The 15,406-nt window shown below is 43.9% G+C and overlaps 1 protein-coding gene across 1 annotated transcript in view; it reads left to right on the plus strand.

Annotated features, from left to right (window-relative positions):
- Positions 1–720: 720 nt before the first annotated feature.
- Positions 721–15,406, plus strand: part of GRB2 (growth factor receptor bound protein 2) — a 50,368-nt gene continuing 35,682 nt past the window's right edge. The window contains exons 1-2 of the mRNA XM_082293955.1: positions 721–826; positions 5,669–5,888. Of these exons, the coding sequence (XP_082150081.1) occupies positions 5,811–5,888 (78 nt within the window). The 5' untranslated portion in view covers positions 721–826; positions 5,669–5,810. The remainder of the gene's footprint in view (positions 827–5,668; positions 5,889–15,406) is intronic.

Genomic DNA, 15,406 nt, shown 5'->3' on the forward strand with positions numbered 1-15,406 from the left:
TGTGGTAAATGGCCCTGCCTTACAGACAAGTGGAGACACTGACAAATTAGGCAAGTATTTTGCAAAAAGCTGGTGTGGTTTCTCCTCCAGAAACCGGTAATCAGGGCCTCCTCCTTGGGGTGTTAATAGAGCCTCGAATGCAGAATCACAGAATCAATTTGGTTGGAAAAGACCTCTGAGACCACCGAGGCCAACCTGTGATCCAACACCATGATGTCAACCAGACCATGGCACTGCGTGCCACATTCAGTCTTTCCTTAAACACCTGCAGGGACGGTGCCTCCACCACCTCCTGGGCAGCCCGTTGCAATGGTTAATGACCATTTCAGCGGAAAAATTCTTCCTGATGTACAGCCAGAACCTCCCCTGGCGCAGCTTCATTTGTCCTCTTGTCCTATCCCTAGTTGCCTGGAAGAGCCCAACCCCCGCCTGGCTACACCCTCCTTTCAGGTATGCCGCCCGGCCCGTGCTGCTGCGCTGCTCGGATGCTGCCTCTGCCCTCCCGCTCCCCGCTCGCTCCTACACGAGCCCCGCGGTTCCCGGTGGGCTCCCGGGGCGGCTGCCCGGGGCTGGGGCAGGGCAGGTCGATCGGGCACTGCGCATGCGCGGGGCGTGCCCGCGCTCCGGACGGGGAGGGGAGCGCGCAGGCGCCGCTCCCGCGGAGGGCGCTGACAGGGCGGCTCTCGCGAGAGTTGCGGCGGCACCGGCGGCGCGGCGGGCGGGGGGCCGGGCCGGGGCCGGAGCGGCGGCTGAGGCGGCGCTGGAGCGGCGGCCGGGCCGGGCCGCGCGGGGCCGGGCAGGCGGCGGGAGCGCCCAGCGCTGCGCGGTGAGTCCGGGCGTGTGGAGGGCCCCGACCACCGTCAGCCCCCGCCCACCGCGGGCCGTGCCGGGGCGGGGACGGGGGGGGCCTTACACGCTGAGTCCCCGGTGCCGCGGCCTGGGCCCCGTGGTGCTCCGCTCTTCCCGGTGTGTTCCGCAGGACTCGCCTCGGTGCTGGCCCCGTATCCCACCGGGCCCAGGCCTGCCCGGGGCGCGGGGGGGTGGAGGGGATGCGGGCTCTGGCGGTGGTGGGGGGGGGGGGTGGTTGAAATAAGCTCTGGCTGTAGAGGCGTCATCTGCTCGGCGAGATTGCCGGCTCACGTACAGCCCTCCGTGCTGGGGAGCACCGGGCGGGGGTCGCTTTCCCCTCTGCTCCATGGCTAGGGAGTGCTGGCTAGTAGTGGTTCTTGGGGTTTATCTTTTGTGTTCCTCAAAAAGAGTTCCATAACTTCAGGTCGCTTCCAGAGGTTAAAAGGCTGCGAGTACCCTGTAGGCAGGATAACATCCCTACCGCACTGTCTCCAAACACCTTTGGGGTCGTGCTTCAAACGTGAGTTTCAGTGATGGAGAAGGACGGTTTTCTCTTGTCCTTTTCCTTCTCTTCTGAACTTCCTGCTTGAGATCCAGTGCTGGTTTTGTGGGATAAGGTTTGACTTGCCAACGTAGTTTCAAATAATCTGTAGAAGACAAGGATGCAGCCTTGTTAACTCCCACAACATCTGACTCAGACACCTCTTTTATAACCTACAGTGCAAACTATTCTGTAGCACAGTTAATAACTGCAAGAGCAATTCACAGATACAGTGCTTAGGGAAGTTAATTCTTTGTTTCAAAAATTATTAAATACCTGGGGCCAAGGGACAAAATCTGAAGGACCACAGATGGTTAATCAATTTTCAAACACGGTGTTGTTTGTAAACCGTTTCTGTGCAAACTTTGGATATTGAGAATTTGTGCCAAAAAAGACCTTTCAGTTGCTATCATCTGTTACGTTGATTGTCATGCAGTGTTTTGAGTATTTCATAATACCGGCCAAGCTTGTAACATTTAAAGCAGTTTTAGACGGTTTAAGAAAAAAAAAAAGAACTGCCAGTAAATAAATTCTGGCAGAGGTGAAGTTTTCTGCTACCTGATAAAATGTTTTGATCTGATAAGTATTATCTGTGCTTTGTGCTGTAGCTTAGTTTTGTAAGTGATATCTTGAGTCTGGCGCTGAAGGAAGTTGAATCATTTTAAGCTGGTAGATCATGGGGATCATTTGTGATCCTGAATGTTCTGGGGTTTATATGTTGATAATTTAATTTCAATTTTACTTTGTTCCTTTATTATGTTATACTTCCTTATATGGCTAATTTGAATTAGTGTTCTGCCCCTATAATTTTTACTTTCTGTTCTTTTGTCTAGAGCCTGACACTCCATTTCTGCATGTCTTCCAGATGATGTATGCACACATTTTTCTTTCCACCACCCTCAGTAATGTTTTGTCCTAAAACAGCTGATGAAGTTTAGGATCCGATTCTTTCCAAAATCTCCCAATGAATCTATCTTCTATCTTGCCTCTCTTTGGCTTTTCTAAACTGTCTGTTGTTGTATTCCTGCCTGTATCACTTTCCAGAAGAATAGTAAAACAGTGAAAAGAGAACAATGAGAAAGCTCTCTATTGTTTAAAAACGGTGCTGTTTCTAAGAGTAATGTAAAAAGCCCACCTTTGCCTGTGTGCTTTTTGAAATATCTGTTGAAGTGAACATGAGAATTGTTTCCTGTTGGCCACAACAGGGAGGTTTGTATTTATAATTACTTTTATTCCCTCCTGAACTGCAGCACTCCTGCTAATGAGCATTTACTGTTGGCTGCATCTGCTGCCTTTTCTTCCTCTCCCCCCTCCCAGTACTTTTAAGAGCAAAGGAAGTCTTACCCCAAGTCACAGTAAGGTGAGAGACATTGATATTTTGAGAAACCTTAGTCATTTCTCTAGCAAGATAAGTTTTGTAACATGTAATCATTGTATTCATATATTGACTGTTATTCGTTTATACCTCTCTTACTCCATTTGCAGTCTGTGGACTGGGTTCGCTACAGTAACGTGTCCTGTTGCACTGCTCTCTGCCTGAAGCAGATACAGCTATGCTTTTTCCCCCCCCCCTGCACGCAGTTGATTTGTTAATATTTTAATAACTACATGGCTGAATGTCTGTAAGAACTTATTAAATAAGACTGTGAATAGCAAATGCTTCCTTAAGACACTGGAAGGGAATTACGCCTTGACTTCACCTTTCCTAACATTTGTTGCGTGAGTATCTTGGTTTAGTATTTTCAAAGCTTTTCTCTGTTTCAGATGTAACTTTAGTGCCTGAACTTCAACTACAGTTTTGCCTAAAGTCAGGAAGGTTAAAGTTTTGTTCTACAGTGCAGCTGCTGTTAACACTGTTACCTGGAAACATCACTCCTTTGTATGTTGACAATATATCTGATGGTGGTAGTAATACTAATGCATGTTTAAAGAGTATTGCGTGATGAATCTCTTTCATCTTGAATTCTGCTGGAAAATTTCCCGACATTGTGCTGTTACTAAGCTCAGGGAAATACCAGTATAGTTCTTGGAAATGCTGCATCGGTTTCTCTAAGAAAGTTGTGTATTAACATCTTCAGTTAAAAAAATAAATTCATAGCTGGTAATGCAGTACTGGGTAGCAATACTTTTGTGCCCCCAAAAAAGGAACATTCACCAGTTGAAGTAGTTTCTTTCTTTAAATGTGTCTCAAGCCTTTAGTGTATTTAAGTTGTGCAACTTGGTGTTATATTCTTAGGTTTGGAACTTCAGGTTTTCAAGCTGTTGTGTGCCCATATAATCACATCTTCACATGTGGTGTGGTGTTAGAAATACCCAAAGACTGCTGCCAGTAAGAAGGACGGGAAATAGATGATGTTTACCATGAAAGATACGGGACAGGTAGACAACAAGCGTTGAGCAGTTTGCATTTTTCATTGCTTCGTACACTGTCAGTCATGTTACCCTTTAATGGTGCTATAATAGCAGAAAATTATCAGTACCATCAGTTGACAAACCCCAAGAGGCCAGGTTGGAAAGGTGAGGAGATAGTGAACACAACACAATAGAAGCAGCAAAGAGAAAATACTTCTGGTGAAGGGAAGCTATTGTTGTTGTTTGGATGAGTGTGCTGGTATGATGTGGAAGACTCACATCAGAAGGAAGCTTTTTCGTCAGCCTTGAGACTAAAGTCTTTCAGAATGACCAAAATGTAGTTACGATGATCCACTTTATGGATTTAATTATGTGTGTTGGTCGAAGCTTGGATCCAGTACATTTATCTCCATCAGTCATGGCAGTACAGGGAGATTGTTCTGTTGAGATCTTTGTGGCAGGTGACTGTTTTCAGCCTTGCTGACGTTTCAGTAGCGCTGTGTAGGAGGACCAGAGAAATCCCCAAGCTCTGTCCATGTGGGGACCCTGCTAAGCTGGCCTTTTTTTTTGATCAAGGTAAATCCTGTAAGTAGCTCTTCTCATTCTGCCAGATTCATGTGATAGAATCTCGGTTCTGGTGTTTGCCTCAAGCTTCATTATTCTCTACAGGGAGCTGAAGGTTGGGCAAACATGGGGCTCATGGAATACAAGCATGTTAATTGCTGAACTGCATTTATGTAAGGCAGGTTTCTCTCTGAAATGAGAAATTGCTGTTGCCATCTGCTGCCTTTGCATGCAGCAGGGCTTTCTGGGCCACAACTACAGAGCCTGAATTAGCAGGTGCGTGGGTTCACCAGTGTTTGTCAGATCTCTTCTGTCTTGAATTGTCATTGACAAGTGCCAGCTCTCTGTTAGCTCTTCAAGGGGGTATTCATGGTGGGTTTTAACTTACAGATTGTCTTATTTGTGTTTTGGTGGTTTTTCTGATTATTTAGCTGCTCTGCTATCAAGTGTAGCTGGAGTTACAGTAAATCATTCCTATTCAAGCCTGAGAGCAAGATTTAAGCCTTTTCAGTGGTTTCAGTGTGTATTATATGACTTGCCAGGTTTGATTTAATGTCTTTTCTGAGCCCATAAGAGGCACAAACTTGCTGACTGTCGCACTGAATTACAAAGATTTTTTAACGTGTTCTGCTGCTCAAAGCACTGGAATTTCAGGATGGTTGCTTTTACTTAGAGTCAGCCCAAACTTTTGTTTCTGTCTCATATTATTTGAGGACACTTTTTGATAGGCATTTCAATTCCAAAAACTCAGCAGCACTCTCTGCTTTGTCTAGCTTGTATTTAAATTGACATTGAGCTGCCTGAATGGCAGAACCCAAACCATCGGTGCGGGCATCTCCAGACGGGTCTTTCCCAGGGCAGCCGGTGGGGAGCGGAGCGTGTCCCCTATGGCGGGCTGTGCCGGTCCCGTGGTGCCGAGCCCGGGGCTCTCTCCCCGGGCCCTCGGGGGGCCGGCTGGCCACGTCCTCCCCCCGCTACATCGCTGTAATTACCGGTGCGAGGAGCGGGAGAGATTCCCGGGAGAGGCGGGAGCAGGGAGGGCCCGCCCGGCAGGGCTCCGCCGCGGGCAGCGGGACGCTGCGAGCCCCGGGGCGAGGGCCGGCGGTGGCTCCCGGCGGGCCGGTGGCGGTGGCAGCGCGGTGCCGCTCCCGCTCCCGCCCCCGGGAGCGCGGGGGCGGTCATTGGCCGCGGGACGCGTCACTCGGGCGAGCCGGGCCCGGGCGAGCGGCGGCGGGAGGAAGCGGCGGCCGCGCCGCGCCGGGCGGAGGGAGCGGCGCTGGGCGCGGCCCCGGCCATCGATCCGTGCCACTTCCCCTAATGGCCCGTCTCTTCCTCCTCCTCCCTCTCCTCCCCCTCCCCTAGGGCGGATCGTCCCCCGGCCTCCCTGTATGTGAGAGACGGGGCCGGCGTCTCGCACGGAGCCGGGAGCCGCTGCGGGAGGAGCGGAGGCTTCGGGGAGCGCTTCCTGCCCACCGCCCGCACCGCCGGGCGCGGCAGCCCCAGCATGGAAGCCATCGCCAAGTACGACTTCAAAGCCACCGCGGATGACGAGCTGAGCTTCAAACGGGGGGATATCCTTAAGGTAAGTAGAGGGGTCGGGCTCGGGAGTTCCCTCTTCAGCGCTGGGCTGTTCAGTTTCTCCGTGAGTCTCTTCCTGTCCGTCTGACCTGACCCTCTTTTGAGTCCCCAGAGAACGTCATCTCCATTTAATAGGGAGCCTTAAGATCTCCTAAACCCCAGTCACACCTCTCTGAGAGCAGGAGAGGCTGTTTTGTTTCAGTATTAAGCATCCATCCCAAAGTCTCTCAATTCTCTCTTCTGAGACTGGAATATTTGAAAACTTAGTCATAAACACGGCAGCAAATAAGCAGAAGTACAAGATAAAGGGGAATTCAGTGTAGAGATTATGAGAGGAAGCCCCATAAAGTAATCAAGATCAATTTGGTATTCCTTTTCTTTGCCTCCTGCCAAAGATTCTAATATCAAAGAACAGTGATTGGATTATTTCTCAGTAGATAATCTTTTAGCATCAGGCTGTCAAATATTGAAGCGAGTTTTATCTTCAGTCCTGATGAACTCAAGTGATAAGCTTGTGGCTGAATATATAATGGATCTGTGCAGATGTAAGTGAATGCTGGAGTGCATTAGAGGAATTTTGGTCTATAGTTCTTTCAGTATATCAAAGGCTTTTTAGGCTTCGTCTTGGCTATATTACAGGAATTTAAAAAAACAGCTGAATTTCTACAACTGTAATAAAACTGGACACACAGAACAAGCCCAGATTTTTTTGGGGGGGGGGGGGGGGGAGGGGGAGTAAAATACAAAAATCCTTAGTGATTTGGCGTTGGTGAAGTGTAGCTCAGAGCTTTGTTGTTCCAAGTAATAAGAGCCATATTGCAAAATTATTTAATGGAATTCATTCAGAGTATTTCCCCACAAAGGTGGTCTTTACCTTCCTAGTGTGATATTTTTGGTGTTAAGGTATTTTTAAGCTGCTTTTTTTCTAAAATCCTTGGAGTAGAAGCACTTTTGAGAGATGCCTTTTCTGCAGATATAAGGCTGTAACTGTGTGTATGCTGACAAATCAAGTCCTGCAGACCTCAGTGGGATTACTCATCTGCTCAACATTTTTGCCAGGGAAGGGCTTGATTTTAACTACTATTTTAAAAGGAGCTTAAAAATATAACCTTTACATGTAAACCTAATATGTGTCTTTTATAGCTGATATTTCAACTGTGGCTTTGTTAAAAGTGTGATGCCATAAACAGATAAAGGTTGCAAAAGCATATGATGCTTTGAGATCTTAATTTATAAAATGATTGCATCTGTGTATGTTCTACACATCCCTGGCTCATAACTGGCCTAAACACTCCTGTTAGACCTGTACATCTCAGTGCCACTGTGTGTGTAAATTACCAGGATATTTCCTTGGGCTATTTTTAAATGTTTGAGACTGTCAGAATTTTGGAAACCTTTTGTGATAACCTTGCATTTATTTTTTTTTAACCTGAGCTGTATTCTTCTATTTTGGGCTACTACTAGCTGCCTCAACTTTTATAGTGTTGTTGAAGTAGAGCATAGCTGAAGTCAGCTTGTAGAAAATGCTGAACAGGAAGGAAAAATTAAGTATAATGAAATATAGTTTATTGTAAAGTGTATTCTCAGCTATTTTCATTTAGTGTGGGGTAGAAGTTTGCTTAAGTACATTTAAAAATACAGTAAAATTTGCATTTGTTTAGAAATATGTTCTTCTCTAAGAAGTAAAGGAAAAATAACTTTTTTAAGTGTTTTTAAAGTTTAGTCTGTGTTAAAAGTCTTACATCTGTGCACAGTGTCTGACAGTAAGATGTTGAGTCCTACCTACTTGATGTCATCCCATAGATAAAAATGTTGTCACACAAATAGAAACATGGTGGTATGTATGCTGTTACACTACATTAATAATTATATTTTTCCTAGAATACAAAGAGGGATTTTCTTACTTTACCCAAAACCTAGGCTGAACACTTCCTCAAAGCATTTATGAACAGTTCTTCAATCTGTATTTCCTTTCTTTTCAGCTCATATTCATATGAAAATGCTCACAAATTTCACATGTTTACTTCACTGATGTATAAACCAAGCCATAGAAATGGTAAATTGCTCAAGATTATCACTAAAGTCAGTGGAAGCATCAGGAGTTTCAGGAATCCTTCAGCACATATTTGAGCTGAGTTCTGTGCAGCATGGTGAGATTCACTGTGTAAAGCTGGTTCATTTCAGCAAATAAATCCAAACGAGTTAGAACTGTTCTAATTTACCCAAACTGACAAACTTCTGTGGCACTTTGTTGCTTTGAAAAATCTGTTTCACTTCGAATGTGTTTGAGGTTGTGGAAATTAATTTCCACCATAAATGCCAGGTCTGTTTGTTAAAGCTGTGCTCATGACTGTGAAATCTCAGGGTATCCCAGTCATGTGCCCCATGTGATGTCTCTCATTAACCAGGTCAGTCCTCCTGTCCTCAAAGGAGTTGGAAAGAGGAATAAACTTGTGACACGTTGAATGCACCTGCAGCCTGCGCTCTTTAGTGTCCCTGGCTGAGGGCCATGTGTCACTTCATGTGTGGTGAAGCCTTTTGGCTGTGAGACACCTGTGTTAATGCACTCCAGAGAACCACATCTGCCTGATGGCCATTTGAGGATGGCAGAGGATTGATTTGTAGCACAAAATGTGTCACACAAGGCAAGAACAAAATCTCTAACAGTTGAATTCCCAGTCCTTGGAAGTCCATGTTTCTCCCTGTGGGGAGAGAAGGCAGAGATGCCCAGTCTGGCTACTCTGACCTCAGCAGATAACTTGCCTATGATGTCATGTGCCATTACTGCTGCCTACCCACAGATTCAGGACCTGATTGAATAGCACTTGAACTGGAGCCATTAAGCTGGTTGTTAGTAATCTTGTGGCTGGTTTCCAAAAGTGAGTGAAGATAGTTGACCTTTGGCTTGCAATTGTAAAACAGCTGAGTGAAGAGGAAAAGTGCTTGGCCTTTTTTTTTTTTTTTTTTTTTTTTTTTGTGGGCACTAGGTGGTAAAAGCTGCTTCTATGATTTCTGTAACCCTGGTAGTACAGTGGGTCCCTTACCCTTCTGTCCAGTGGCTCTGTAGCAATGTGTGGTACTGCCACTCAGGAGATGCTCACTGGCAGCTTTCTCTAAACTTCAGGTACTCTAAATACTACTTGCTGAGCCTTTTCCTAAGAAAGGCAAGATTGCTGCTTCCTTCTGTGTCTTCTGACAGTGCTGCAGCTCTCGAGCTCCGTGCTTTTCCTGTTGCTTCACAGGAGCTTGTTGATGACTGGGGTCCTGCTGGGAGGGGTGAAGATTGCCTGTCCTGTTACATAAAAAAGGAAAATAAGGAAGCTGAGGGATTCCTACTTGAAATCTTGATTTACTGTTTTTTCACTTGGAACAGTTGACAGTTGTCCTGATGCCTTTACAGTCTTCACCCCTTTCATTTGCTGTATATATTGAAGTTGGGAGGAGTTAAATTCAGTCTCTGTGTTTGTTATTCAAGTTTTATGTCCCCCAAAACTATTTGCCTTCATGCTAAGTGGAAAATACCCAGATCTAAAGTGTGCTAATACTTGCTGACGGTTTGGCAGGAACCAGGAGGAGAAAAGAGAAGAAAAATCACCATTTTCTGTCATTGCATTGCAATTGCTTTTCTCTATTCCTAAATCTAATCAGAAGTGTAAAGTTAATGCCACAGTGCTCTGAGAACTGTTTCTGTGTGGTTAATGAAGAAGCAAAAACATGTTAACTAATATCTCAAATGTTAGAATTATTTTGTTTTTAAACTATAAACCGCTGCTCCATTTCCTCTTTCTCCTTCTGTCATAGGGTTGGGGCATAGCTGGAAAGTGTTATTCTGAAGAAGTGAATAAGTTCCTGTTCCCGGTAGATGTCAGCATAATTAATTCAGGGGCACTTAAAGATTGTTTTTATGACTCAAATTGTTCAGGTGATGTTTTAAGTAGAAGGCCATCATCTTGAATTTTGAGGTGTTCGCTTTTGTGTGATGCACAAACCAGCTTCCTTATGTGCTAAAAGAAGGATTTCCTTGATAGGATTTTGATCACTTCACAGTTTTGTTCAGCAAAATCAAGATTATTTTTCACATTCTGATCACACGCTTGACAGTCGCCACAGGTTCTGTCCACATGAGTGTTTGTCACCACACTTATTTTCTTTGTCAGCCCTTAAGAGGATTGAGTGTTTGCAAACAGTTGATGCTGAGGTGGCATTTTCAGTTCCTGCATGAAAACCATTTTTCTGTGTCAGGATGCAAGTGGAACAGTTTCAAATAGAGGCAGGAATATGATAAATAAGGGGACCACTGTCTCCCTTCTGCTCTTTCCCCTCCCTTGTCTGTGACCTCACCTGCATTGGTTATGTTGTGATGTCTGTGCTAGAGAACAGGAATTCACGGCTTGCTGAAGAGACGTGCCAATATTTTTCCTGGTTTGGGTGAAACTGTCTTCTCATTCATCCTTCCTTTCCTTTCCTTACACACTCCTCCATCATTTCCCATCTGTTGTAAGGGGATGGACTCACTGTGGTCTTGATGATTTTAATATGTGAGAATTTTCTGAATTAATGATTCAGCCAAATAGCAAGCACTATGTGCTTTATAGTGAAATAGGTCAAATATTAGAACAGGTTGCCTAGAAAAGTTGTGGAATCCCCATCCTTGGAGATACCCAGACAAGTCCCTGAGTGCTCTGGTCTAATTAGACTTGCTTTGAGCAGGAGGGTGGATTGGGTGTCTTCCAGAGCCCTTCCAAGCTCCATTATTCTGTGGCTTAGCTGTGAGTGGCAGCTCGGCTGTGTGTGATGGTTGATTTGTAGAGGTGTGCTTAGGTCATGTTCTCTGGCTGGTGGCCTTGAATTAAGATGATAATTGCCATCAATATGTGATCAATATTGCAGTCTAAGATGGCAAAACTGTCAGAACATTACAGAGACATAAAATCAAGTACAATTATCTGAAATGTAGTTGATTTGGCAGCCTGGCAGTTGGAGATCTGTGTCACAAAGAGATGCTTCTATAAGGGGCATTCTTGTGATCTACCAAAGTGCTCAAGGCCTGGTTGTAGTGCAAACTTCTCAATTATTGTTCATCTTATGTATGAAAGTAATCTGAAGGTGTGTTATGTTCCATTAGCCAACTTCTGTGGGCATCAGGGTGAAGTGTGTGGGAAGGAAATACCTAACCTTCACAAAGTGTGTTCTGTATTTGTAGAAGAGCTTGGACCTGCTTAGACCAAGATTGTGTTGCTGAAAGTATTTCTGTGCAGGAGACATAAATATGGAGTATTCTAGTATGAAGGTGTAAAGTGGTCTTTGCAAGCAAGGAGTAAACACATTCCTCCTTAAATATGGCATCTTTGTTTTTATTTAGAAGCTTTTTGTGATGATTATTTAAACTTGTCCCTGAAAGCTGAGAAAGGTGACCTCTGTGAGCTACCTGAAGGCTGCAGGAGTTCTGAATGTTGAACAAACACTGATTAAAGCTAGTGGTCAGCTCGGCTGATTTTGTGACACTGCCTTAGCATGTGTTGCATTCTGTGATAACCAGGGAGATGATGCTGATTTGAAGCTCAGCTGCCTTTGCCAGTTTAATGGAGGAGCTGTTACAGCCTCTCTGTGAGGTCCAGCTTGTGATATGCGGGGCGTGACGGGCAAGTGTTAGCACAGGCATAGCAGCAAATCGCATTTTGGCTTGATAAGTTATTTATCTGCTTTGTTCAACCTGCTCGTCAAACTGCAACCTACGTGATGTGCTTTTGTTTTTATTTACTGGCAACAGAAAAATGCTGCCTCCCCTCTGGTTCGGTGATGTTTCTCTTGTGTTAATTACTGTGATAAGGAATTGTCTGAGAAATTCAGATCGATAAAACCTGTTATTCTTGGACATCCTGGGTGTTAATGAACTAACTTTGATTTAATTTATTGTTTTAAATTAAAACGGTAAAAGCTTGATCACAGCTTGAGGGAAGAAAAGAGGGATTATGATTTTTAGTGGCATGTATAAAGGATTAGGAGTGTGTTCATAGATTTCCATGTTTGTGTGCAGAGCCCTGCTAATTGCTGGAGGAGGGATCCTGTTTGTAGTGATATTCAGACTTTTTTGATTTGTCTCTATAATTAATAAGGATCCAACTAAGCAAGGGAAGATAAGGAATCCAGTTTTTCTGTGTAGAGCTCAGCCTAACATAAGCAATGAACTATATGACCCCTTGATAAAATCCCTTGTGCTTTAAAATTGCCAGAGGCTACATACCAAATCAATAACTAAAGCCTAAACCTCAGGGGAAAAAAGTGCTGGGCTAAACTAATTCTGTTTTTTGAAAATGAAAGAAAATTAGGCATTAGTGCCCTAACAACACTGGAGCAAATAAATCTTATAATCTCAAATTGAGCAAAAAGGGACTGTAATGTACCAAACTTGATTAATTTTACAGTAGAAATCTAAACTAGAAGAACTACTAAAGATAATGTTTGGACATTTTCAGAATTGCTGTGAGACTGAACTGTTGTATTATAAGTCATTTTACTGAAGATGGCAGATTTCCATACTTGCTGTTTATCCCTGAATTAAAACCTTTGCTGAATTTTTAATAATTCTATTTATATGCATTTTAAAAGGTTTGAAGAATCAAAGCTAGTTTTAGAACCATAACAACAAACAACTTGAAAAATCCAGTAAACACACCTGCACACACACACACACACCTCCCCAAAAAAAGCACATTTAAAGCCATTTACATAGTGGACATCAGCAAAGGATTTGACAGCAGACGGGACCTAGTGGAGATGAGTTTTGTTTGAGTTTTTCTTGTGTGTCTCTGTGGCATCACCTTTCTTCTGATCTGTGGTGTTGAATTGCATAATGTCCTTTCCAGGTGTGACAGCAGAGGGTTGTTGCAGCAGTGAGACCTGAGGTGTCTGTCAGGTCTGTGGGTTTGTCTGTGCTGTGTGGCCAAGAGAAGGGACTGGATCTTCTCTAGCTACAGCCAAGCTGACCTCGAGGTGGCTGGAGTAATGATAACCCCACTGTGGGATTCACTGTGAATTACAAAACTCACACAGGACTCTGGATGAATACTTTGCTGCGTTAGTTAATGTCTGAGCAGCTACTCTTAATTAACAAGGTGTAGCAGAGGGTAAGCTATCTTCCCTTCTTCCCCCTGCCCTCACTTTTTTCAGTGCTAGTGGGATGGGCCCTAGCCAGGGAGATGAAGCTGTGACTTGAGAATGGAATATTTAAATAGGAAAGTGATCAAGGGAATGTGTTTGTTCTTTCTCTGGTGCCCAGTCTTACAGGCTTAGAAATGGAGCATTTGTGCAGTTATCTGTTTCACTGGGGCACTAGTGAACAGAGGCACTAGGTCCAAGTGTTTTATTTTTTACTTGCTTCATTTAGCATTTTTCTGGGAAAGCTGCCTTTGATCTCTATCATTTCCAGTTTTCTCTGAAAATTGTGTTAGATTCAAAATGCAAATGAGTAGGTGACTTCTGTGTGTTCTGCATTTCGAGGCAGATCAGGGGACTGATACTGCAGCAGTTTGATACACGAGTTCTTATCTGCAGCTTTATCCCACAGCTCCTTCATTTCCTTTGCTGGCCCTGCAGTGTCAGTTAAGTTATCTCCCAGGCTGGGCAAGCACCAGTGACTGGAATAATTAATATACACTTGGAAATAAATGTGGTTTTTGGATGCTTTGGGCCTTGGGAGGGAAAATAGGATAGGAGAATACTTCCTATGATTTTGGGGGTGGTTTGGGTTTGTTTTCATTTTCTACATTGGGAAATGCTGGATAAAGTTGTTTCTTTCCCTCAAATAGCCAGATCTTTTTAGACAGACCAGCAGCATTGTCCATTTCAATCTGTCAAGCCTTGGGCTTGTCCTTGTTTGTCACTTTGAGGCTTCTGCCCTGTTGCTGAGTATTTAAAGCACTGTGTGAGTGGCACATGCCTTCAGCTTTGAAGACATCTTGTAACACCTCCTAGGAGTAGGTGTTCAAATGGAACAGAAGATGTGAAGCAGAATGTCTGTGGTGGAGCCTGAACTTGTTCCCATGGCTTGTATGCATGATTGGTGCCACCATCTGACAACTCAAGTGAGAATTGGTTTAACAAACTTAAGAATGTGTTTTTTCATGATGACATGTGCTAAACACACGGGGTTATACAGCTGAGCTCTAATGGAGCAAAAAGTGAACTGACAGTCTCCAAAACTGCTCATGAAAATTATTTTTAGGGTACTTATTATGTTCCTGAATCCCAGATGCTACTCTACAATACTTCCTGATTAGTTACTAGATGCATCTGAAATTTGCATTTTAAATGGTTGTGTTCATAATTTTCCTCAGCCTGTATTTCTCTCTTTAAGAAAAGTATGGTGTTTTTCTATAGATACTGACTAGAAACCCATTTAAAAAATGTCTTAAGTGTCTTGAAGAGCTTAAGAGGCTTTTTATCCCCTTCAGGAGTGATTGTTCACTTGAATTTCTGTACCTGATCTTGGATTCTTTTGTCTCCAACTGTTGGAGGTTGTGAAAAACAAATAGTCCTGGTCTTGGGGATTCATGAAATCAGTTGGGTTTTGATCCTGTGGTGGCAGGTCAGAAGAGTGACTGGAATAAGGCAAAAGCTATGAACAGCTATTTCTGTCTACGAAGTAGATTGTCAGCCTCTGTAGAGTAATTAATTTAGAATGGTGATGTTCAAATGTTACTGCCCTTTATAAATAAAATATAAGAAGAGAATACTTAACAGAGTAGAATTATTCTGTTTGTACCTGCTGGATTTACTGCTTTGCATGAGTTCGTGTCAGCCTGCACGCCGTGTTGGGAGCTGCCTGTTGGCTCCACTGCAGCTGGACCTCATGCAGAGAGAGCAGAAAGCTTTTTTTTTTTCCCTCTTCAGCTGAACTGTAATTATACTGTTAGTCTCTAAAACCTCTTATTTAAATAATTTGTCTCTGGAATTCATGGTTTCTCTGTGGAGCCAACCTACTTCTTGCTCTAACTTGTACTAAAACTCTACAGGTTTACAGGGGATGGGGGGGGGGGGTGGAAGTGCTGCTCTTATGCAAAATTGTTTCCCTTGGGAGGAAAGGGGGGAATTCTTCATGAGTTATGTATGAGCCAGCAGGTTCCACTAAGCATAGCAGCTCTGCTAGTGCTGAAGACTTGTAGTATGAGCTAGTCAGCCCTCTGGTCTGTGAGAAATTGGCACAAAATCTTAAATTCTTGCAACTCTTGCTGAGCTTGAGTAGGTTTTGCCATTGTAAGTCCTTATGTACAGTCAAATTTTGAGTCTTCTTTTGTTACTTGCACTTCTTTAGCATAAATATGAAAATGATATTTTAACCATTTGGTCTGGTTTTTACTTACTGCTGTTAACAATAGATGGTGGTCTGCTTGGAAAGAGCTATGCTTAGGTTCCTGGTCTAAGCGGATTTGTTCTAGGATAAACAGGATTTTAAGCTGCAGAAGTGTGCCTTTTGTGAGTACCTCTGGAAAATCTGCCACTTTTGTTTGAGAGGTATTTTCT

This window comes from Coloeus monedula, assembly GCF_965178545.1.
Source record: "Coloeus monedula genome assembly, chromosome: 19".
Classification (NCBI taxonomy): Eukaryota; Metazoa; Chordata; class Aves; order Passeriformes; family Corvidae; genus Coloeus; species Coloeus monedula.